The sequence below is a fragment of the Rhea pennata genome, chromosome 19 (assembly GCF_028389875.1).
Source record: "Rhea pennata isolate bPtePen1 chromosome 19, bPtePen1.pri, whole genome shotgun sequence".
NCBI lineage: Eukaryota > Metazoa > Chordata > Aves > Rheiformes > Rheidae > Rhea > Rhea pennata.
The window spans coordinates 7,699,953-7,719,701 of NC_084681.1; the positions used below are offsets into that span (position 1 = coordinate 7,699,953).

At 42.7% G+C, this 19,749-nt stretch overlaps 1 protein-coding gene across 12 annotated transcripts in view; it reads left to right on the top strand.

Annotated features, from left to right (window-relative positions):
- TMEM94 (transmembrane protein 94) overlaps nt 1–19,749 on the top strand; it is a 52,117-nt gene that overhangs the window by 23,534 nt on the left and 8,834 nt on the right. For all 12 annotated transcript variants that reach the window (XR_009960356.1, XR_009960358.1, XR_009960355.1 and 9 more), the window contains 16 exons: nt 110–196; nt 748–864; nt 4,664–4,720; nt 6,604–6,708; nt 7,323–7,487; nt 7,819–8,028; nt 8,207–8,522; nt 9,272–9,445; nt 12,561–12,663; nt 13,919–14,136; nt 15,388–15,569; nt 15,770–15,908; nt 16,546–16,661; nt 17,443–17,542; nt 19,015–19,123; nt 19,554–19,743. Coding sequence is in view for 6 of the 12 variants with exons in the window: in XM_062591890.1 (XP_062447874.1) it covers nt 110–196; nt 748–864; nt 4,664–4,720; nt 6,604–6,708; nt 7,323–7,487; nt 7,819–8,028; nt 8,207–8,522; nt 9,272–9,445; nt 12,561–12,663; nt 13,919–14,136; nt 15,388–15,569; nt 15,770–15,908; nt 16,546–16,661; nt 17,443–17,542; nt 19,015–19,123; nt 19,554–19,743 (2,388 nt within the window). In the remaining 6 variants the exon portion in view is untranslated. The remainder of the gene's footprint in view (nt 1–109; nt 197–747; nt 865–4,663; nt 4,721–6,603; nt 6,709–7,322; nt 7,488–7,818; nt 8,029–8,206; nt 8,523–9,271; nt 9,446–12,560; nt 12,664–13,918; nt 14,137–15,387; nt 15,570–15,769; nt 15,909–16,545; nt 16,662–17,442; nt 17,543–19,014; nt 19,124–19,553; nt 19,744–19,749) is intronic.

Consider the following 19,749-nt stretch of genomic DNA (forward strand, 5'->3'; position numbering starts at 1 on the left):
CTGTATCTTCTATACTTTCCCAGGGCTGGGAAAGTTTCAAGGGAATGAAAAATCCTTCTGTATAAGCACTGGTAGTTTGCTGACAGCATCCCCTCTGTTTGAATGGCAGGCTGGCTTCCTGATCACCAATGCTGTGCGTTTCATTTTCCAAGCTCCTGGAATTGCTTCTTGGCAGTACACTCTTCTTCAGTTACAGGTAAGGGAGTACTTTGAGTTCCACTACATTTTTCCTCCGCAAGGCACCACTATGGCTTGTTCCCTGCATCAGCAACTTGCTCCATCTTATGGGACCATCCTGTGCATGTTGTTCCTTGTGCAAACCTGGTCCAGGTTTCCTGCAGCAGGACAACAACTCCACCCCTGCCATTCCATAGGCATCCCTTGAAGTAGTTTGCACTTCTTGTATGTAAACTATACGTGTGTGTGTGTATTTATATATATAAATGTATATATGTATGTATGTATATTTTGCTTTTCAACTTTAAGAATTTCTGTGAGATTCAGCAGGAAAAGCAGCAACACATTGGTGTGATTTGTCCATATCCTCCTTCATTACAATCCCCTAAGAGTGTGTGCATCTCCCCTTCTGTGCTTCTCTATGTCTCAGTTTTCAGTGTTTTGCAAGCTGTCTCCATCCTTTCTGCCATTGCCTTTTACTCATCCTCTCACTGTGGTGGAAAAGAGGTCATATGACAGGCCCAACACCCTGTTGCCTCTGCTTGAAGGTGATTGGGAATGGTTTTTCAGGTGAATGGTGTCCTGCCCATCCTTCCGTTGCTCTTTCCTGTCCTGTGGATTCTTGCTACAGCTTTTGGAGAAGCCAGAGTCTTGGCCCAGATGAGCAAGGCCTCATCCACCTCACTGGTAGGTATCTGTCCACATTAAGCTGTTGCAGAGGGAAGGGGTGGGGCATGTGAAGGGCTCTCTGATGTGAGCACTGTGAATTCAGCAGATGAAGCCACATGATCATAAAAACTTGTTGAAGTTTTGGGTATGTCACCTAGTTCCTGTTCCTGGAGCACAGTGTAGCTTATTCTTGGTCAAATGGTTCAGTTTTCAGTCTAGCTACAAATGTACCAAAGGTAATAGGAAGCTCCAATGATTCACTAAGTTTGTTCAAGGCAAGTGCTTATCAGCTAAATGTAATCTGTTAGAGGGCTCTGCATGGAGGTAAATTCCACGTAGTGGCTATAACTAGGGAGCATTTAGCCTCTAAGAAGGAATGGGTTACATAAGATCGTCTGCAGTCCTCTGCTATGACCTGTGGGCTGAGCAGTCTTTTCCTGTGTTCTGGGGCTTGGCTTGCAGGCATGGCCTTTGCTGTGGGTCAGCGAGTAAGAGGAATTTCTGATGGTTTTGCTGGTTTGAGGGGTGGAGGTTGAAAGTCTGATGGGTGTATGATTCCAAAGTGACTCCATTGGCAGGTGTCAGAAGTCCCTTGTTCTCTCCCAGTGCAGAGGAGAGGTGCACCACAGTATGTTTGTCTTCTCTGCTGACCTCTATATTGCCTGTAACATTGGACACAATTTCTCTTTCCTTTTTGTCCTTCCTTGACTTCTGTGGCCTTGGGTTTATGTTTTTTTATTCTTTTCCCAGTAGGTTACACATAACTTTCCTTGAGTTGCCAGTGCCCTGGGAGGGAGGACAGATATTACCTCTCTTGGTGACATTTCCTTGCCCCTTCACCATCTCTTTTCGGTGGTTTCTCCTCTTTGCCTTTCTACCTATTCTCAGCATCACTTGATTTATGTCCTTGAAATCTTCCTCCTTCTCCTCCCACCTTGCTCTCTGGCGGGGTTAAAACAGAACTCCCTGGCTTCCCTGCTTCATAGGTCACAACATCTCCATTTGCCTTGTCACTCACCCTTGCACCTTTCTTTTGTTCTTTCCTGTCTTCTCCTTTCTCTCCACATATGTCCAGGCAACTCACCCTGTCCAACCAGCTCATTCTCTGTGACATCTCAGACATGAACCTTCCTCCTTGTCCACGCGGAACAACCATTGGTCTTTCTCCCTCTGACTAGGGCAGTCTTCTCTTGGCCTCTCTATTTCACATCTTCCTTCCCTCTACTCCATTCCAAATGTAGCAGGTAAGACCCTCTTCCTCTGCAACCACGTGGCCTGTGTGACTCTCCTGTCCACCTTCTACCCCCTCCTATCATGTTCAATCTGTTTGATTTCCAGATCTTTAAGGCCATCAGAGACCCTTGTGGCTGATTAGTCATACATCTTGCATGACACAAACCAGTGGCCCCCAAAGGAGCCCATGCCCAGGCCAGTCATAGCCTCCAGACTGTGACTAGAATACAGCGCATTCCTTCTAGAAAGGAATTTTATGTTTGTTTGAAAATGTTCAGTACTGCCATTGATAGGTTGTTTCAGAAATTATTTACCTTCAGTGTTAAAAATGTACACTTTATTTTAGTGTGAATTTTTGTGGTATCTGATTTCCAACTTTAGATCTTTTTATATCCGTTGTCCTAGATTTAAGAGCACCTCAATCAAATTTCTGGTGTGTGGGTAGCTACTCACATTCCCTTGTACAGTCTCTTTGATAAAGTAAACAGTTTAAGCACCTTGAGTCACTATAAGCATATTTTCCAACCCTCTAATCTCTCTCTTGGCTTTTTTTCTGAGCTTTCTGCAATATTTCAGGGTCACTGCAGAATTATGAGTCTCCAAAAAAGACAAAATATTCCAGTAACAGTGTGCTTGTGCTGAATTTCATAATAATTTAGACTTTCTACTCCATATTCCATTATTAATGCAAGAAAGGATCACATAGATCTTTTAGACATTTTTTTAAAAAATATCAGACTTCATTCAGCTGATTGTCTACAGTGGCCTCAAAGTCCTCACTGGAGTTACTACTTTCTAAGATAGAGCCCTCATCCTGTAAACCCAACCTTCATCTTTGCTCCTGCATAGGTAACCTTATGTTTGGACCTGGTGGTATGCATGGTTTTTGCTTATTTACCTAGCAATCCATATTGTTCTGTAGCAGTGATCTGTTCTCTTTATTATTTGACATTGCCTCTAATCCTTGTACAGTTTACAATCTGTATCAATAATGATTTTGTTTTCTGCTTGAGCTAGTAGCAACATCAAAAATGATTCCTCAGTTTCTGTTCCATTTGCAGATAGCACAATTTGTGATCTATTTAATATGTGCCCTGTTCTCTTGTATTACTCTGTTTTTTGTTAGGAAACTAATTAGAGCATTTTGTACCAAGTCAAGGTGCCAGGTATTCTACATCAAAACCATTATTTTTATCAGTCTAATTTGTAATTTTGTCAAAACTGGTATCACAATAGTTTGACAAGATTTATTACTAATATACATGTGTTATTTGGCACTAGTTATGTTGTTCTACTTCTGTTCTTTTGATTGAGTCTTGTATTGAGTCTGTTCTGTTATTCTGTCTGAAATATAAGTCTGTCTGGGGTCCTGTAGTGACTTGGTTTGTTCTCCTTATCCTTTTTAGGCATTGGCACAACATTAACTTTCTTCCAGTGCACTGGGACTTAATTTGTGCTTCAAGCCTTGTTCAAAATCAGTAATAACAGCCAGAAAGTTGTCTAGACCTGCTGATTTAAAAATACTTAGTTTCAGTAGCTTGTGTTAGAATGGAAAATATTTCACAGTTATCATATGGTATATCACTGAGTATGGAAGAGAAATATTTAGTTAACATGTCTGCCTTGCCTGCAATATCATTTACAATTTCACTATCTTCATTAAGCAGTGGACTAGTATTAATTAGCTACTGATATATTTTTCCTTATTTTTATGTTAATTTTTATTTCTATTTTCACTTCCACTCAAAACCAGACTTTTTAATTTTTACTGTGGAATTGTAGCTTTTTAAAGATTTAATAAAATTTTGTTAATAAATTCCCAATTATACTTCACAATTTCCTGTGTCAATTATTTCTATCATCAGATTTGTCTTGGCTCCATTCAGTTTTGTTAAACTGGTCCTATTTAAAGTGCCATAGCAGTAAATTATTATTTGGGATGTTGTTTTGTTTCATACAAATGTAATTGCTATGTTCACTTATGCTAAGAAACTACTTAAACTGATTCTCAAAATTGCATCTACTATGGAATTCCTCTGTGCTAAATGTACAATTTTTTAGTTAGTAAATTCTCACTGTAATTCCAGGAGCCCTGGGGTAGTGCCCTGCTGTAAACCATTTCTATTCGTTTCCTATTCATACCCCTTTCACATCACCTCGTTCCTCTGTGTCCATTGTATTCCAGACACCCTCTTTTCCAACCCTTCTCTTTAAGCTCTCCTTTTTTAACAGACACACATATCTTAAATCCAGATCAGTCAACACTGGCTCTGTCTTAAAATAACCATTTAGAAAGAGCCTTCTCCAGATCTAATAGCTATTATTTTCTCTCTAGACATTTAGGTGAGGACTATGTCTTCATTCTGTGATGTACAGAGCCAAGCACTTTGCTTGTGCTTCACAAATAGGTAATGACACAGTCCTTTGCTTTGATGGATTATGCTGGTCTGTCCCAGCACAGCAATTCCCACAGAGCAAGACTCCTGCTTTCTTTTCTCTGGAAAGCACAATATTTAGGGAGGGATGTTCCTCACATCACATTTCTGAGCACAATTATAGTAACTGGTCTCTTCTCTTGCTGCAGCTTGCTAAGTTTTCAGAGGACACTCTCAGCAGCTACACAGAGATGGTATCTTCTCAGGTACTATTATTATGAATTGTTTTCTTCCATTCACTGCAGAATATCATGATTCCTTTTCCTTTCTCTCTGATCTCCTGCTTGTTCCTAAACTCTTTTGCTTGTGCCAGTTGTCCATTGTCACTTATTTGCTGCTTTAATTTGCTATGCATGGAGGTTGCATGTCTTTCTCCTGCACCATCCCATGTAAAAGCTGCTCTACTGATTGGAGATTGAGGTAACTTTAATACTGAGTCTAGCTTTACTCTTTTGTGTATTGCAAATGGGCTGAAATCAGCCTTTTTGCCCTAAAGAAAGTGCGTCTCAAGTCCTGCTGTTCAGAGCTGTTACAGGAATGAAGTAACCTTTTTTTTGGTATATGTCAGACGATAGTGAAGTATTTTGCTGTGCTAGAAAAACCTCCTGTGTCAAGCCAAAAACTAAAGAACAGAGGCTATGGAGGTAGCACCATGATCAAATGTGGAGAGGGGAACGTGGGATGTTCAAGCTATAAGCTTGGTCCTGTTTCATAGGCTCCTTAATGAACTGAAGCACATGACAAGTGCTTCTGAAACTGGAGCAAATAAACATTCAAATGAAGTGTCGTTCTGAGGGCAGAATTACATCTAGCCACTCTGTAAACTGCGTTGTCCAGATTAAGCTGTTGTTAGGAAGAAGAAAGACACTCTTCTGTCTAATTTGACATATAAGATTCTCATTTCCATAAGGAGGCAGATGGACTTCAGGTGTCTTTAAAAATCCCTAGATATTATAAGAATCAATTCATGTCCCCTTGCTCCTGGCCACACAGAGGAGTACACGTGGATGCACACGCACATACATGTATGCTTTCTTTGCTGAATATTTTGCTATCTTCCTGTGGCAGTTCATCATTTAGCTGAGCTGTTTTTCAGTTGTTAAATGAGTGTGGTTTGAGCTGACCTTCCTGGCTGAAAAGATCTGCTTCTTTCCTCTGTATTTAAGCAACATTTTTGTTTTCAAGAAACTGTCTGGTTTAAACAAGAATGTTTGTCTTCTGTTTGTAGCTCATGACTGTTCTGCATTTGAGGATTTGACTATACCAGCCATTAGCATCTAAGGAGCTAGAAATAATGAGCTTTGGGAGAAGTGCTCTACAGTGATAGCATTCCAGAATAGCAGCTGAAAAGCAGTAAAATAACATAATAATGCAGCCCTGGTTTTGCTGACTTTAGAAGTGCACAGAAGAAAAACACATTGCTCTGGTACTTGGATTGATTCCTACCATCCAGACTCTCTCTGAAACATTTTCATGTTGAAGTTGAAGAGTGCCACCATGATTTTCTAATTTTGCTAAATTTCCCCTTCTTTCAGATTTTTTACTACATTGATTATAATTAATTTGTAATAATGCAGTAGCCAGGACACCCTGTCTTTATTTCCAACATTGACACTGCCTCAGTAAGTAACACAGGGCAAATCACTTCATCACAGTGATTCAGTTTACTCAATTTGCAGCATGATGATCATAAGCTTAGGGCAAGGTCTCAAACACTTTTATCCAAGGAGATTAGAGTTCTGTTAGCAAAACAATATCAAGGAGTTAGTAACTGATTCACCCCAAACGAAATCCCTTCAGAATTTCCTCCTATATTTCTAGAAAGGAAAAAAATGGATTCAGCAGATTCTCAATTAAGCAATTAGACAGTTTATTAGCATCCTTTTGAGAGGGCAAGAACTACCTTTCCCTTGAGAAAAGTAAACACCCTACCAATTAACAGGTTCTCCCAGAGACAGAACTTTATCTTGCAGTGTATCACTGTGTTGAATCTGAAAGCAGTAATTCCATATTCCATTCCTTCCTTTTCTTCCCTCATCTTTCTCAAATGAGTCTTCATTTTTCTGATATCCTCTGCTTTCCTTGGCAGGAAATGATACGCTGTATCTGGAACCACTTCCTGTGTGTTTTAAAAGGCAAATCCCCAACCCTGAGCTTCACCTCCAGCTTGCTCCATAGTTTGGGATCTGTCACTGTGAGTATTGCTGGGTTGTCAGAAGGAGGAACCCTACATGAGTGCTTCATTACTTTATTCAAGTTGTCCTTCCCTAGATGCAGACTGTTAACAATAATTCACCATGCTGGGAGTAGAGGTCTCTCAGGCACTTCTCTTTATAGAAGAGCTTACAACTTTCTTGTCTAGTCCAAGCAACATATTTAAAGACAAAAACAATGGTTAGAGATACTCTATGGCATCTAACAGGAAGTCTGTATTTTCCAGTTCTAGTTTTGGTTCCACAAACCCCTTGACTCCCATTTGAGTACCAGCTGGTTCTGGTCCCAATAAGGTATTAGCTGGTGAAACAGGTTCAGCAGTTACTTCCTTTCCATGGATTTAATGCCTAATCTTACGATAGCTTGAGATAAAACTGGTATTAAACAACCCGTCACTCCTACTAGAGCAGAGAACTCTCCATTTCTTGGAGAGACATTAGGTGCAGTTTCTTCATGCAGAATGTTGGTGGAGAAGGGACTTGACTATCATCCCCTGTGTTTGTTAAACTTTTCAGTATTTACAACTATGCATAAACCCTGAAACATCTTTTCACTGAGATTTTGCTTTCTTGTGGCTGTTGTGGCATATTCTAGGTGCTCTGCTGTGTAGACAAGCAGGGAATTCTTTCCTGGCCAAACCCCAGCCCAGAGACTGTTCTATTCTTCAGTGGGAAGGTGGAACCACCTCATGATAGCCATGAAGACCTGACTGATGAGCTCTCTACACGCTCCTTCTGCCACCCTGAGATGGAAGAAGAGGTGAGAGATATGTAATCCATCACACAGTAACATAGTTTGACTGATATACTCAACATAGCCTTATCAGGTTCCAGAATTTGGTTCCTGAACTGCAGGCTTTGTGGTAACGTATAGAAGAAGGCTTTGCTTATAGTGTAGTCCTGTGGCCATAATTCCTTACTTGAAAGATTAGGAAGCAGTGAGGACCAGATCCTCTTCTACAGGAGTCCGAAGACAGTGTCTCCTCTTCCTTTTCTCTGTGTCCCCAATTTAGTACGTTTTGCATGTGAATCAGTTGCTGTTTGTGTTCAACCACTGAATCTCCACTGTTCATTTAATTGGTCTCTTGCAGCCCCATGAAAGAGATGCTTTGCTCTCTGGCCCCCTGGCAGATACAGTCCATGTCACCAATGAGCAAGAGAGAAACAACTGGTCTAGTGACCCTCCAAAGGCTCCTGATGCCCATGCCCACCGAAAGCCAAGCAACAGAAGCAAGCATCCCTCTGGGTCCAATGTGAGTTTTAGCAAGGACACGGAGGGTGGAGAGGAGGAACATACTCAGGTAAGCCATACAGAAGGGGCACAGTTAGCCTCTTGTAGGGCTGTAAGACAGAATTATACCTATAAAGCGCCCCCTTTTAATTGAAAATTTAATTGGGAATGCCCTGTGGGATTGTAAGCTCAGGAAGACAAGCTGTATTCATTGTAACCAACTAGAATTTTCCTACCTGTTGGATCAGGCTGGTGGTGACAGTGAAGTGTTGGCCTGTGAGGCTGAAGACTTTGTGTGTGACTACCACCTTGAGATGCTTAGCCTGTCTCAGGACCAGCAGAACCCCTCCTGCATCCAGTTTGATGATTCCAACTGGCAGATGCACTTGAACTCCCTCAAGCCTCTGGGCCTGAATGTGCTGCTCAATCTCTGCAATGCCAGTGTGACGGAGCGTCTGTGCCGTTTCTCTGACCACCTTTGCAACATCGCCCTGCAGGAGACTCACAATGCTGTGCTGCCTGTTCATGTGCCCTGGGGCCTCTGTGAGCTTGCCAGGCTAATAGGTAAGGAGAAATAGGAGGAGTGGAAACAGAAATCAGAGCTGTCAGCTGAGGGATGGCTGAGTCTTAGAGAGTGTGAGAAGTATTTCCCCAGACCCGGTAATGCTGAGAAGGCAGAATTATAGAACTGACTTGTTTGGTTTTGGGCTGCGAAAAGAGTACATTAAAGAGGTTGCTTTTGGCAAGTTCAGATGTAGGTGCTTTCAAAGGAACAAATTTCATCAAGGATACTTCCAGCCAGCCCTGGCTAGGCTTAGTATTCTTCTGACTTGAGTCTACTAATCTGATTAGTAGACAAAGAACAGCTGCTAATGAACAGATAGTTGACCTGTCTTTATAGTAATGCTTTATCAGGAGATTGGGTATAGATGATATGAGGTACCTCAGTTCCTTTTACAGTTGGGAAAGCTGAGGCATGGAGGAGGTAAGAGGTCCAAGGCAGCACTAAGATTAAAATTTGAAAGCTCTTGAACTCTTCTGTGCCTGTTCTTCAGTGTCACAATTCCTCTCTTCAATGAACCAGAAGAATAAAAGCTGTCATTACTAATAATATCTGGTCATTCTGAATGTGCTTCCTCGTAGATGTTGAACCATCTTAGTGTAAATGCATAATGAGAGTAGCTCACCCATCTGTTGCTGGGGAGATTTCAGAATGAGAGCAAGCAAAGCAGAGGGTGTGGAAGAAGGAGGGAGGACTTGTCTTTTGTTTTGGTTACAGCCTTATTTTTCTCCTCTTCTTGTTCATATTTAAGGTTTCATGCCGGGTGCCAAAGACCTTTTCAAACAGGAGAACTATTTGGCCTTATATCGCTTGCCAAGTGATGAGGTGGTTAAGGAGACAATCCTGGGGAAGCTTTCTTCGATCACGAAGAGGAGACCACCTCTGAGTCACATGATTAACCTGTTTGTGAAGGATACCACTACCAGTAAGGCTGCCTCTTCCTCAGGCATTGAGCTCAGGAGGGAAGGATTTTTTCCATAGGGAGCCTAGGATATGCCAGACTAGAACAGTCCAGGGCCCCTGTGATTGCAGTGCTCTCTGCCTGTGGCCAGTACAGATATGCTCAACAAACTTTAGTGGTCAGCACTGTGGGCATGCTGAGGGAGCAGTTCTTCGCAGCTCTGGCTCACTCCAGGATCATAAATAATCTTTGCAAATTACCCTAGATAGCTCATAGTAAACCTGATTGACTATGCTACCTTTTCGGTGATCAAATGGCAAAGCAGAACAAGGTAATTCTTTAATTTAGTTTTGAATAGACTTCATTATAGTAGAGAAACTAATATTGCCCATGGCTGATTATTGCCCAGGGTTTTAGCTAGTGTTGCGCATCTGTCTGATAACCAAGATAAATCACTATCTTGGTAGTCTAAGCTAATACGTCACACCACGAATGCAACACCTGAGGCCATGCTGACTTCTCCATTTCTTCTACTAAGTCTAATAGGAGTGGGCTAGGATGGAAGGGATGTGCAGCTGGGCATGGTGAGGCATGATTTGACAGCTTGCCCCTCAGAGCTCTTAGTCTCTTAATAAGAAATTAATCGACTGATCTTGGATCTCTGGAGTTGGCATATGTTCTATATGGAATCTGAAATTTGGTTAATATCTTGGCCAGAGATTTATTAAATAAATTGTCTCCTCTTGCCTAGTTCTTCTTAAACTTGTGTCTTAATCTGGGAAGGAGCTTCGTCGTTTGTCCTGATTGCTTCTTTCTTGCCTTTTAGTCAAGAATTTTTCCAATGCTGATTTTCTCAGTGTAGAGAAAACCTTTTAACATTGCCTCATTTCAACTCCTTATCCTCATTTTTAAACGGTTTAGTTCAGAGGCTGGAGCTCAGACAAGTGCATGTGTGACCTGGATTATGCTGTCTAGAGTAAATTGTAAGAGGAATTTTACCAGTGAGGTTAGTTTACCGTTGGAACACCTTTCACATTATGATAAGGTAGCATTTTATCACTTGAAGTTTTCTAAAATGTATGCAGACAGAAATAATGAATTATACAGAGATTATTGTGTGAAATCAAATGGCTGTTTTTACATAGATGAGTCAGACCAGATGATTGTTAACTAACCTCTGTTGGTTTAATACCTGTGAATAAGTCTTTGAACCCACCCATTCCTATGATGTGCTGAAGTCAAAGGGAGATATGTAATAAATTCTACAGCTGTAACAGAAATAGGAGGTAGCCTACCTGTATTTTCCATATTTGAAATATGTGCTTGTTCATCTAGCATCATTTCCCCATCCATAATAACCATATGGAAATAGAAGCTCATCGGTGTCTTCAGTGGAGTAAAATGATTTAATATCCTCTGTCCTCCCTTGCTGTAGCCGCACAGCTCAGTTCTTTCTAATGAGTGATAGCAGTTCTGAATAGACAGACATCCTCCCTGTCTTGTTCATTAGTTTTCTCCCTTGTGCCAGAGAAATCCTGGCCTTCTGGATTCTGATTCAGTAAGGGGAGAGGCTGAGCTCACTTTGCTAGCAGTGGCAGATGAATGAGCTCCCTCCAATTTGTAGCATGTGCTGCCACTGTCATTTACCCCTTGTAGGGACTGTGGTGTGGGATGCTGTTGACATTGAATGGTAATTGTATGGGAAATGGATTGCAGTTGCTTTCAGGCATGAAAGTATGTATGTGTTTACACCTGGTCATCTGCAAGCTCTTGCTGTGTGTCCAGGGCGCTTTGCATGAGTCAGTGAACATCTCTTGTTCCTTCTTTCCTAGCAACAACTATCTGACCATAGGAGCAAGGTGGAAAGCAAGGTGTTTATATAATAAAATTAACTAGAGCCCCAGACAAGTACTCCTTTGTGTCCCTGAAACAAGCTCCTTCTTTCATACGCTGCTCCTATTGGTTTTGGAGGTTTGTTATGCTGATAAACTTGGCGTATGATGTCTATTTACAGAAGAAAGCAGAGAGCTGCTGTGTTTTGGAAAATCCTCCAGTGTTCCTGAAGGTCCCTGCCTGATGTATGCTAGTGGGTATTCTTGGCTCTTGATTTCACCAGCTAGTGTGAGCATTTGCAGTCAGCAACAGCACCTGTAAGAAGCCTTTGGGCTCATTTTTCTTGGCAGTGATGTTTTTTCATTAGATCAACTTTGAAGCTGTTGGGGGCAAAGTCACAGAGCAGCTGGAGGAGGGAACCTGGACAGTGAAATCTGCATGCATGCAATGTTAATGTAGTAGCACAAATAAAAGGCAACAGGAAATGTGGAGGGGAGGCAGCCCTGCATCCTTTACCTTGTGTCCTGTGCCTGGGCCCTGCATCAGACAAATATTGTCACACACTTTTGGGACACCTTTTGCAACACCTCAGCCTACAAGAGGGAGTTAAAAAGTGCAAGTCTGTATTAAAGAATAAAGTAACGGAAGTAAAAATAGAACAAGCCATGAAGTCTATTGAATTTCAGTTCTTCCACTGGTCAAGACCAGAGTTATTCTTTTACAGTCTGTTATTTTGAACTTTTGACCCATCCTGATTTAATTGGTTTTCAGGACCCTTTGTGAAACAGGCTGCTATCTAATGGATCACACTATTAAATTACCTTCTGCTACGTAAATGGAAGGTATTCAAGAACAGTTTTTTCCCTTTAGGTCCTCTTCCAGACTAAAATCAAATGCACTTTCCTGTTTAGGCAGACTTTGATTCCTCTAGTTGTGTCACTGCTGCTTATCCCCTCATGAGAAGAAGCACATAAGAATATCTTCATTTGGATACAGGAGCAAGTTTTGCCCCCACCTTCTGTAGGAGGTGGACTGTTACACAGTAAAAGGGAAGAATAGGAACTGACTACCTGGCTAAGCTTGTTTAAGCTCACGGCTGGGCAGACAGCAGCTGAATACATCTCATCCAGTCTTGAATAATTTCTTGACAGGGACTGAAAACCCTTTAACAGAGGAAAAGAGATATGTGGAGTGGATCAATGCCATTTGTGGAAACACTGTTTCAACAAATAAAGGAGCAGCTAGTATGAAATACTTTGCCTGGGAGCCTGTAGGTGTGATGCTGACTCATTCTCTCACACTGCAGGCACTGAGCAGATGTTTTCTCATGGGACAGCCGACATCATCCTTGAGGCCTGCACAGACTTTTGGGATGGCACTGATATCTACCCTCTCTCTGGCTCTGACAGGTAGGCAGCTTTGTCATTCGGTGCGTTCAGAAGTTGCTGCTAAACTACAGAAGGAACCTGGTCACACTGTATTAAAATTGCCTTTATTGATGCTTGCTAAGCTATTTAACAGAAGCTTGAAGTATGTTATGTTACATGAGCAGTCTCTGCTTGTAATCCATTGTTAAAAGCATAGCAGTGTAAAGGATTAGATAGCTACAAGCAACCTGTTAGACTATAACAATAAAGCATCTCCTACTGTATCTGTTAACATATCAAACCCTCATAAATGGAACCTGACTGTACCATGTAGGAGGACCATGAATTGTAGTCAGGTCATGTGCTGATGGCAAGGAGTTTTGTTTGTTCAAGAAATGCCTTATCTTACATAAAATGCAAAGTGATCAGTTCTGCCTGTTGTTGATAGCTTCAAACCAATCCACCATACCACACTGCATCCTTTTAATCCTGCAGTGACATCTAACAGTGTCTGTTGCATCTTCAGCTGTAGGCTAAATTTATGTTCCTGCTCGCTGAGCAGACCAGTAATAGCTGGCTTCACTGAACAGCAGCACATTGTTCTACTAAATCTGCTTATCCTCAGGTGTGACATAACTCCAGCTGGTCCTTTTCTGAATATTTATCATCTTAGGAGCCAATGAAAAAAATCTCATGTTCATTCTAATGTTACCTTTGAGTTCAGCATAGAGAAGGAGCTTTACACTCTATTCCAGGGACTCAGTATATTGACTAACTGGAGACTTGAAATACAGTAACTGGGACCCAGACTTTGAAGCAGGATGGAAGAATAGTCTGTTATTTTAACTATCTCTGGTATAGATACTATTGTCAGGGTTGTCAGTTCCTTCCTTGATGTTTATCTTCCTGCAGATAAACTTTCGCTCTGATGAATAAAGCCTCTGCTGTCATGCAGTGAACTTCCTTAGAGTCATCTGGCAGCTATATAGAGCATATTATATTAATAAGTGTATTCAAAGAGTACTGCATTCATATTCATCAATCTGTCTAATGAGCAACCAGAAATGTCCACCACTACCCCTCCTGGAATATATGGGAGTTTTGCCCTGCAGTGCCTGCAGTTTAGAGGGTGCAGAAACAATAAGGAAAGGGGTTTTTTTAGAGTCTCCTACCACTGCCCACAGAACACATTTTTCTAAATATCCAGTTGGTGATTTCTACATTGAACTACAATGTACATTGTCAGAAATGCAACACATTTCTCTAGCTTTGTCTGATTCTTGTCTCTTCTAAACAGGAAGAAGGTGTTAGATTTCTACCAGCGGGCCTGCCTCTCAGGATATTGTTCTGCCTTTGCATACAAACCAATGCATTGTGCCTTGTCCTCCCAGCTCAATGGCAAGTGCATAGAACTGGTGCAGGTCCCTGGACAGAGTGCTATCTTCACATGCTGTGATCTCCCTGGGACTACGCCTATCAAACAGAGCAGTCGAAGGAATAGCTGGAGCTCGGATGGTACGTGTCTCCTCTGGTGTCTGTAATAAGGTCTGCTGCTAGGCCAGGTGCTTTCTTTCGGATCGATCTAGAGCTGTGACAACGTTGTTACTCAGAGAAGCAGATGAAAATGGAGAACTAAGCTTTTCTGAAGTAGATGCAGTTCCAGAGGAAATAATGGTTTAACGGCTGGCAAGTATGTTTCTAGTAAAGTTGTTGAAGCTTGCAGAGAAATACTTCTACTTGTGGGAAGTCTGTTCTTTAAAGCAGGCAAGTGAGATTCAAGACTTCTGGGTATTTTGATGCTTGGTTTGCTGTTTGTCTAATTCTATAGAAATCATGTATGTTGGTTTTTTTGAAAGAGCCTACCATGCCTAATGGTATTTGACTGCTCTCCCTTGATGGATTTTGTTGCTGGGCTGAAGGGTCTGATTCCAAGTAAAACTCAAACTGTACAGTGTCTCCTCCAGAACAACAGTGGAAACTGAGCAATATGCACATACCATTACATAACTCCAGCAGGCTCCTTTGAAAAACCAGTCTTGACCTCTCTCTGCCTTGGTTTCCCATTCTGTAAAATGAGAGTAACATGCTTTCAGACAGCTGAGAGGCAGTTACAACTGAGTGTTTTCAAAACATTTTTCAGTCATACCTGCAGAGAGCTTTATAGCTGTGTGAAATACTTTGTTATATTGTTCCCCATGTTGCATCCAATTCCCATTCACCACAGGCTGAGCTGGTGATGGTAAAAGAACCCCATCAGCTAGTCTTTGGCAGACTCTTTGGGAATCTGTGGATGGTGTCACTGAAGGGAACATGATCCAGTTCCTGTTTCTTTGCATCAGCTCCTTGTAGTGCGATGCCTGTCTGCCTCAGCCAGACTTCCCATGTTGTTTGAGCACAGTATGATATACTTCAAATGCACATGTGAACATTATGCAGCATATATCCTTTACCTTTTTGCCCTGGTTTCTTGTGACTGACTCCTGCTTCTATTTTGTCTTTACCCTTTCCATGCTTCTTGTTTTACACATACATTCTTGGTCGCATATGTGGGGATGTATTGAAACTGCTTCTGGGATTGGGTATGCTGGGACAAATGGATGTCTCTTCATCTCTCTGTGTGTGTGTATCTGCATGTTTTTGTGTATCTGGAAACTGTGTCCCTGTGGTGTTATTCTGGTGGTGCTTGTCACCACGTGTGCTGCTGTCTGCTTGCACATATGGCCACCTGTGTCTCAATGTGATTGCGTGTTGTTTGCATGCCTGAAGAAGGGATTGGGGAAGTGATGGAGAAAGAAGATTGTATCCAGGCTCTGAGCGGACAGATCTTCATGGGAATGGTCTCATCTCAGTATCAGGCCCGTCTTGACATTGTCCGCCTTATTGATGGATTGGTCAATGCCTGCATTCGTTTTGTCTACTTCTCCTTGGAAGATGAGCTTAAAAGTAAGGTAAGCTGTCTTTGCTGAACTCCTTGAACTTGCATGTCCCCTGCATGTCTGACTGAAGAGTTTAGCTCCAGTGCAATCTAAGGTTAATCAGATTCAGCTAGCTAATGGTTCTGCAAGGTACCTAGGCTCCAATGTGGCATTGATCTGCAAAGTTCTGGCCTGGACAGCTACTCTAAAATCGTATGTCTGCTTTCCTGCAGGTGTTTGCTGAGAAGATGGGTCTTGAGACTGGCTGGAATTGCCACATATCTTTAACACCCAATGGTGATGTGCCTGGCTCAGAGATTCCTCCCTCTAGCCCCAGTCACGCTGGCTCTCTGCACGATGACCTACATCAGGGTGAGAGAACTGCACCTAAGCCACTTTGAATGCCACGTGTTTCCTGGATGGTTCTTTTAAAACCGTTCGTAGGTTCCTGTGTCCTCACCAGATACCTGATCCTTCAGAGCTTTGAGCACAAAACTGGATGGGCCTGAGGTGTGTGTATGTGTGAGCGAGAGCTGTATATTCATAGCATTTCTACGCAGTCAGTGAAGTGGTTGTTGCAAACAAACATCCCTCTGTGCACTAGCAGTCATGGCTGTACAACTGTTCATTACATTTCTGATTCTTGCTGGGGCCCTGGTCAAGCCACTGTGGGTCAGTCTTTTGCTTGTGAATTACTCTTTTCCCTCACTTCAAGTGTGATTTCTTCATTTTCTTTTTCCCCTGGAAGAAGAAAGCAAGCCGAGCAGATAAACTGTCACGTCTCAGAAGAGCAGAGACTAGGCTCACATATCTACCGCTGAGCAGATTAGTCATCTAAAAATACTGCATTTTGTATGACTGAGTGGGATCTAAGTGTAGCTAACCTAGCAAACCAGGCCTCACGTTTCCTGGCTTCTGCAGTGCCATGTGAATGTACCACGTGGGTGTGTCACAGGGGTGGCAGAGGCAGGTTTGTGCTTATTGTTTATAGTGTTTCTCTCTGCTCCAGTTTCTCGAGATGACGTGGAGGGGCTTCTGCTGATGGAGGAGGAAGGGCACTCAGATCTCATCAGCTTTCAGCCAACAGACAGTGATATCCCCAGCTTTCTGGAGGACTGTAACAGGGTGAGGCTCCTTTTTCCTGCACACTTCACACTGTTGCTGTGGTCAAGAGTAGCACGTCATTGCCATCAGAGAGGAAGTTTGGGATTCTCTAAGTTCTTTTCTGCTGCTGAAATGGTCCTTTCTCTGAAGAGTCCAGGCCACACATGGAGTGACCTTCAGAGCCTCATCTCAGTCCGTCTGGGTCTTTTTCCCATATGCTTAGCTTGAGATGGAAACATGCGTACATTCCAGGCAGGCAGAAGATACTTCTCCCCTCCAGTCCTGAACTGTAGCTGGTGCTGCCCAGCAGTCAGAGTGTGGGACATGCTCTTCCTACCTCATAAAAGCTCAAACTTGCTCAGTGGAGGTTATAGGAGTATCAGAGAGATGCAGATTAAAAATATATTAAGCCTATGTTTATAAAGCAAGAACCCATCCTTTGCTGGGTGTTTGTGTGGCTGTAATTGAAACAACAGGTCTACTGTCTGCTGGGAGACAGTACAAATTTTCAGATTAAATGCACCCCACATGTAAAAGTTCCTTAGAAATACCAAAGCACAGTGTGATCACGCTGATCTCACAGACCATGGGGGGAAGCACAGATGACTTGACATTCAGTGTAAGACTTTAGCAGAAGACTTTTTACAACGGCTTAGGTGAGTCAGCTTCTATCTCTGTAGGGACCTGAATTAGTATCTGATCTTGAAGTTGCAGTGTGAGAATCATAATTTTCATTTCAACAGTTACCTGATAACTGCCTCCTTCCCACACACTCCTGCTTATTCTCCTTTGTCCTTTTCAGGCCAAACTTCCACGTGGGATCCACCAAGTGAGACCTCACCTGCAGAACATAGACAATGTGCCTTTGCTGGTGCCTCTCTTCACAGACTGCACCCCAGAGAGTAAGTGGCACAGGCGATAGGTCTGTCCTGCTACTGCCTGTGAACACCCATCCGTTCACTGTGGATCTTCTGGGCAGTGTGGAAATGGAGGAGGGGAGGGGATACACTCCAGAAATCCAGAGAGGCATTTTGATATTAATGACCCTCTGTGCTATCTGTGGGGAACTTGCTTCCTTTTCATGTGACAGCTCTCTAGCTACAGAACTGGGCTAAGAACCACTCCCCTTTCAATTTACATTCATAAGAGACACAAAAGCAAACATCCAAGATGCTACTGCCTTTTATTAAATAAGCTTTATCAGCGTACTGGAAGACTTTGATCTCTGCTCACAGCCCTCACTGCCTTATATAACTCGGAAATCACTTCCCAGAAGTATTTTCCTCTGGCAGTTGCTGTTAGCACCTTCTGCTGCTTTTTAGAGGTTTTTGATGGCAGAAACCAGCAAGGACATAATTTCTTTGTCTCTGAGAGATACTTTTTATCTAAAAAAAGGGCTGAGTGCTCAGCTGGCTAATACCTGTGCAGTCTACAGTAAAAGTGCAAATCATCATTACAGTTTGCATTTTAGGTACCTCTTGGGCACAGCTTTCAGGAGTGCCAGTGAGAGACAGTTACAGCCCAGCCTGTCTAGGCACTCAATGCCTGGGTAGGTTTTCCTCCATCTCTGGCTGGAGGTGATCCTTCCCAGCTCCATCTGACACCTTGCTGTGCTGGAGATCTGGGTGCACCCATCATTCAGATAAGATGTTTACACAAAAATTTGCAGAGGGTGGCTTATTTTTTGCCTAGAACATTCTAGAAAATTCTTGTGTACACAGCACACTGTGCAGAGCTACAGAAATAAAAGCAGATCAAACAGCAACTTTGATTTAGAGGGCTCAGGAGGATGCTAATAAAAAGACTGATGAAGGCTAGAGGTAGTAGTACTGGGAGTGCAGGAACAGGGGCTGAGCCAGGCTAAGTGTGGCACTGCTTTAGGAGCGATTTGTTAGATTCCCTTTATTCCTTTGAACTTGGAACAGTGGTGAGGCACTGCTGAGCAGATTTTAAAGTTATCTTTTTATTTTAGTTTATTTAAGGCTCAAATTATTTAAGTGAATTTAATTTCTGCTGTTTTCTAACAAGACTATTTGATGCTAGAGCCACTTGTGTTATGTACCTAGCCCATACCTAGAACTCTGGTCTGAAGGAGCCATGCTAGAAGTACAGGTCTCCTCTGGATCACAGTTCTGTGGGTCATAGCTCAGTTGCTGTAGAAGGGAGGTGTGCAGAGCACTTTGAGTGCAATTAGTTAACTACCTAATTATGTCGTCTGACTTCAGATCTGACTGCACAGGCCTCAGGAATCTCAGTTGGGGTTATTTTAAAAGATATGACTGCTTGTTATCTAGACTGGAAAGGGTGTGCAAAACACTGCTTCTCTATGTGCACGATGAGATAACATATTATTTTCTTCTTTCTGTCCCCACAGCCATGTGTGAGATGATCAAGATCATGCAGGAGTATGGGGAGGTGACCTGCTGTCTGGGAAGCTCTGCTAACCTGCGGAACAGCTGCCTTTTCCTGCAAAGTGACATCAGGTGGGGCAGGATCCAGGGTCCTCCTGCTGCCTTTGCCTTGCGCTTGTAGAGGATGACTCCTAACTCCCTTCACACAGAGAGAAATTTCCTACCATCTTTGAAAGGAAGTTTTTACTTTTGCAGCTAAAGGATTGTGCACCAACTGGCAATTATAGATGCTTCTGGTTTTTAAAGAGTAGAAATGCCACTTTGGATCAAGCAATTTGTTGATTTTGAGCTAAGCACCCAAATAGACTGATCAGTTCTCTGGGAAAAATGAAAAGTCTGGGGGAATGATCCTGAATTCATGTGGCAGGTCGGGACTTTTCTACCAAGGTAGAGAGGTGGCACATCCACAGCACAGCATGACTGTCCAGTCTGGACTGCAAAGAAATGTGTTTTCTTCCCTGGGGTGAGGCCTTTCAGTAATGCTTTCGTGTTATCCATGCAGTATAGCGCTGGACCCTCTCTATCCATCCCGCTGCTCCTGGGAGACCTTTGGCTATGCCACCAGCACCACCATGACTCACATCTCTGATGAGCTCACCCCGCTGCAGCTCTCTGGGCAGCTGAACAGCCTGCCTTGCTCTATGTCCTTTCGCCAAGAAGAGAGTACCAGCATCATCAGGCTTATAGAGCAGGTGAGC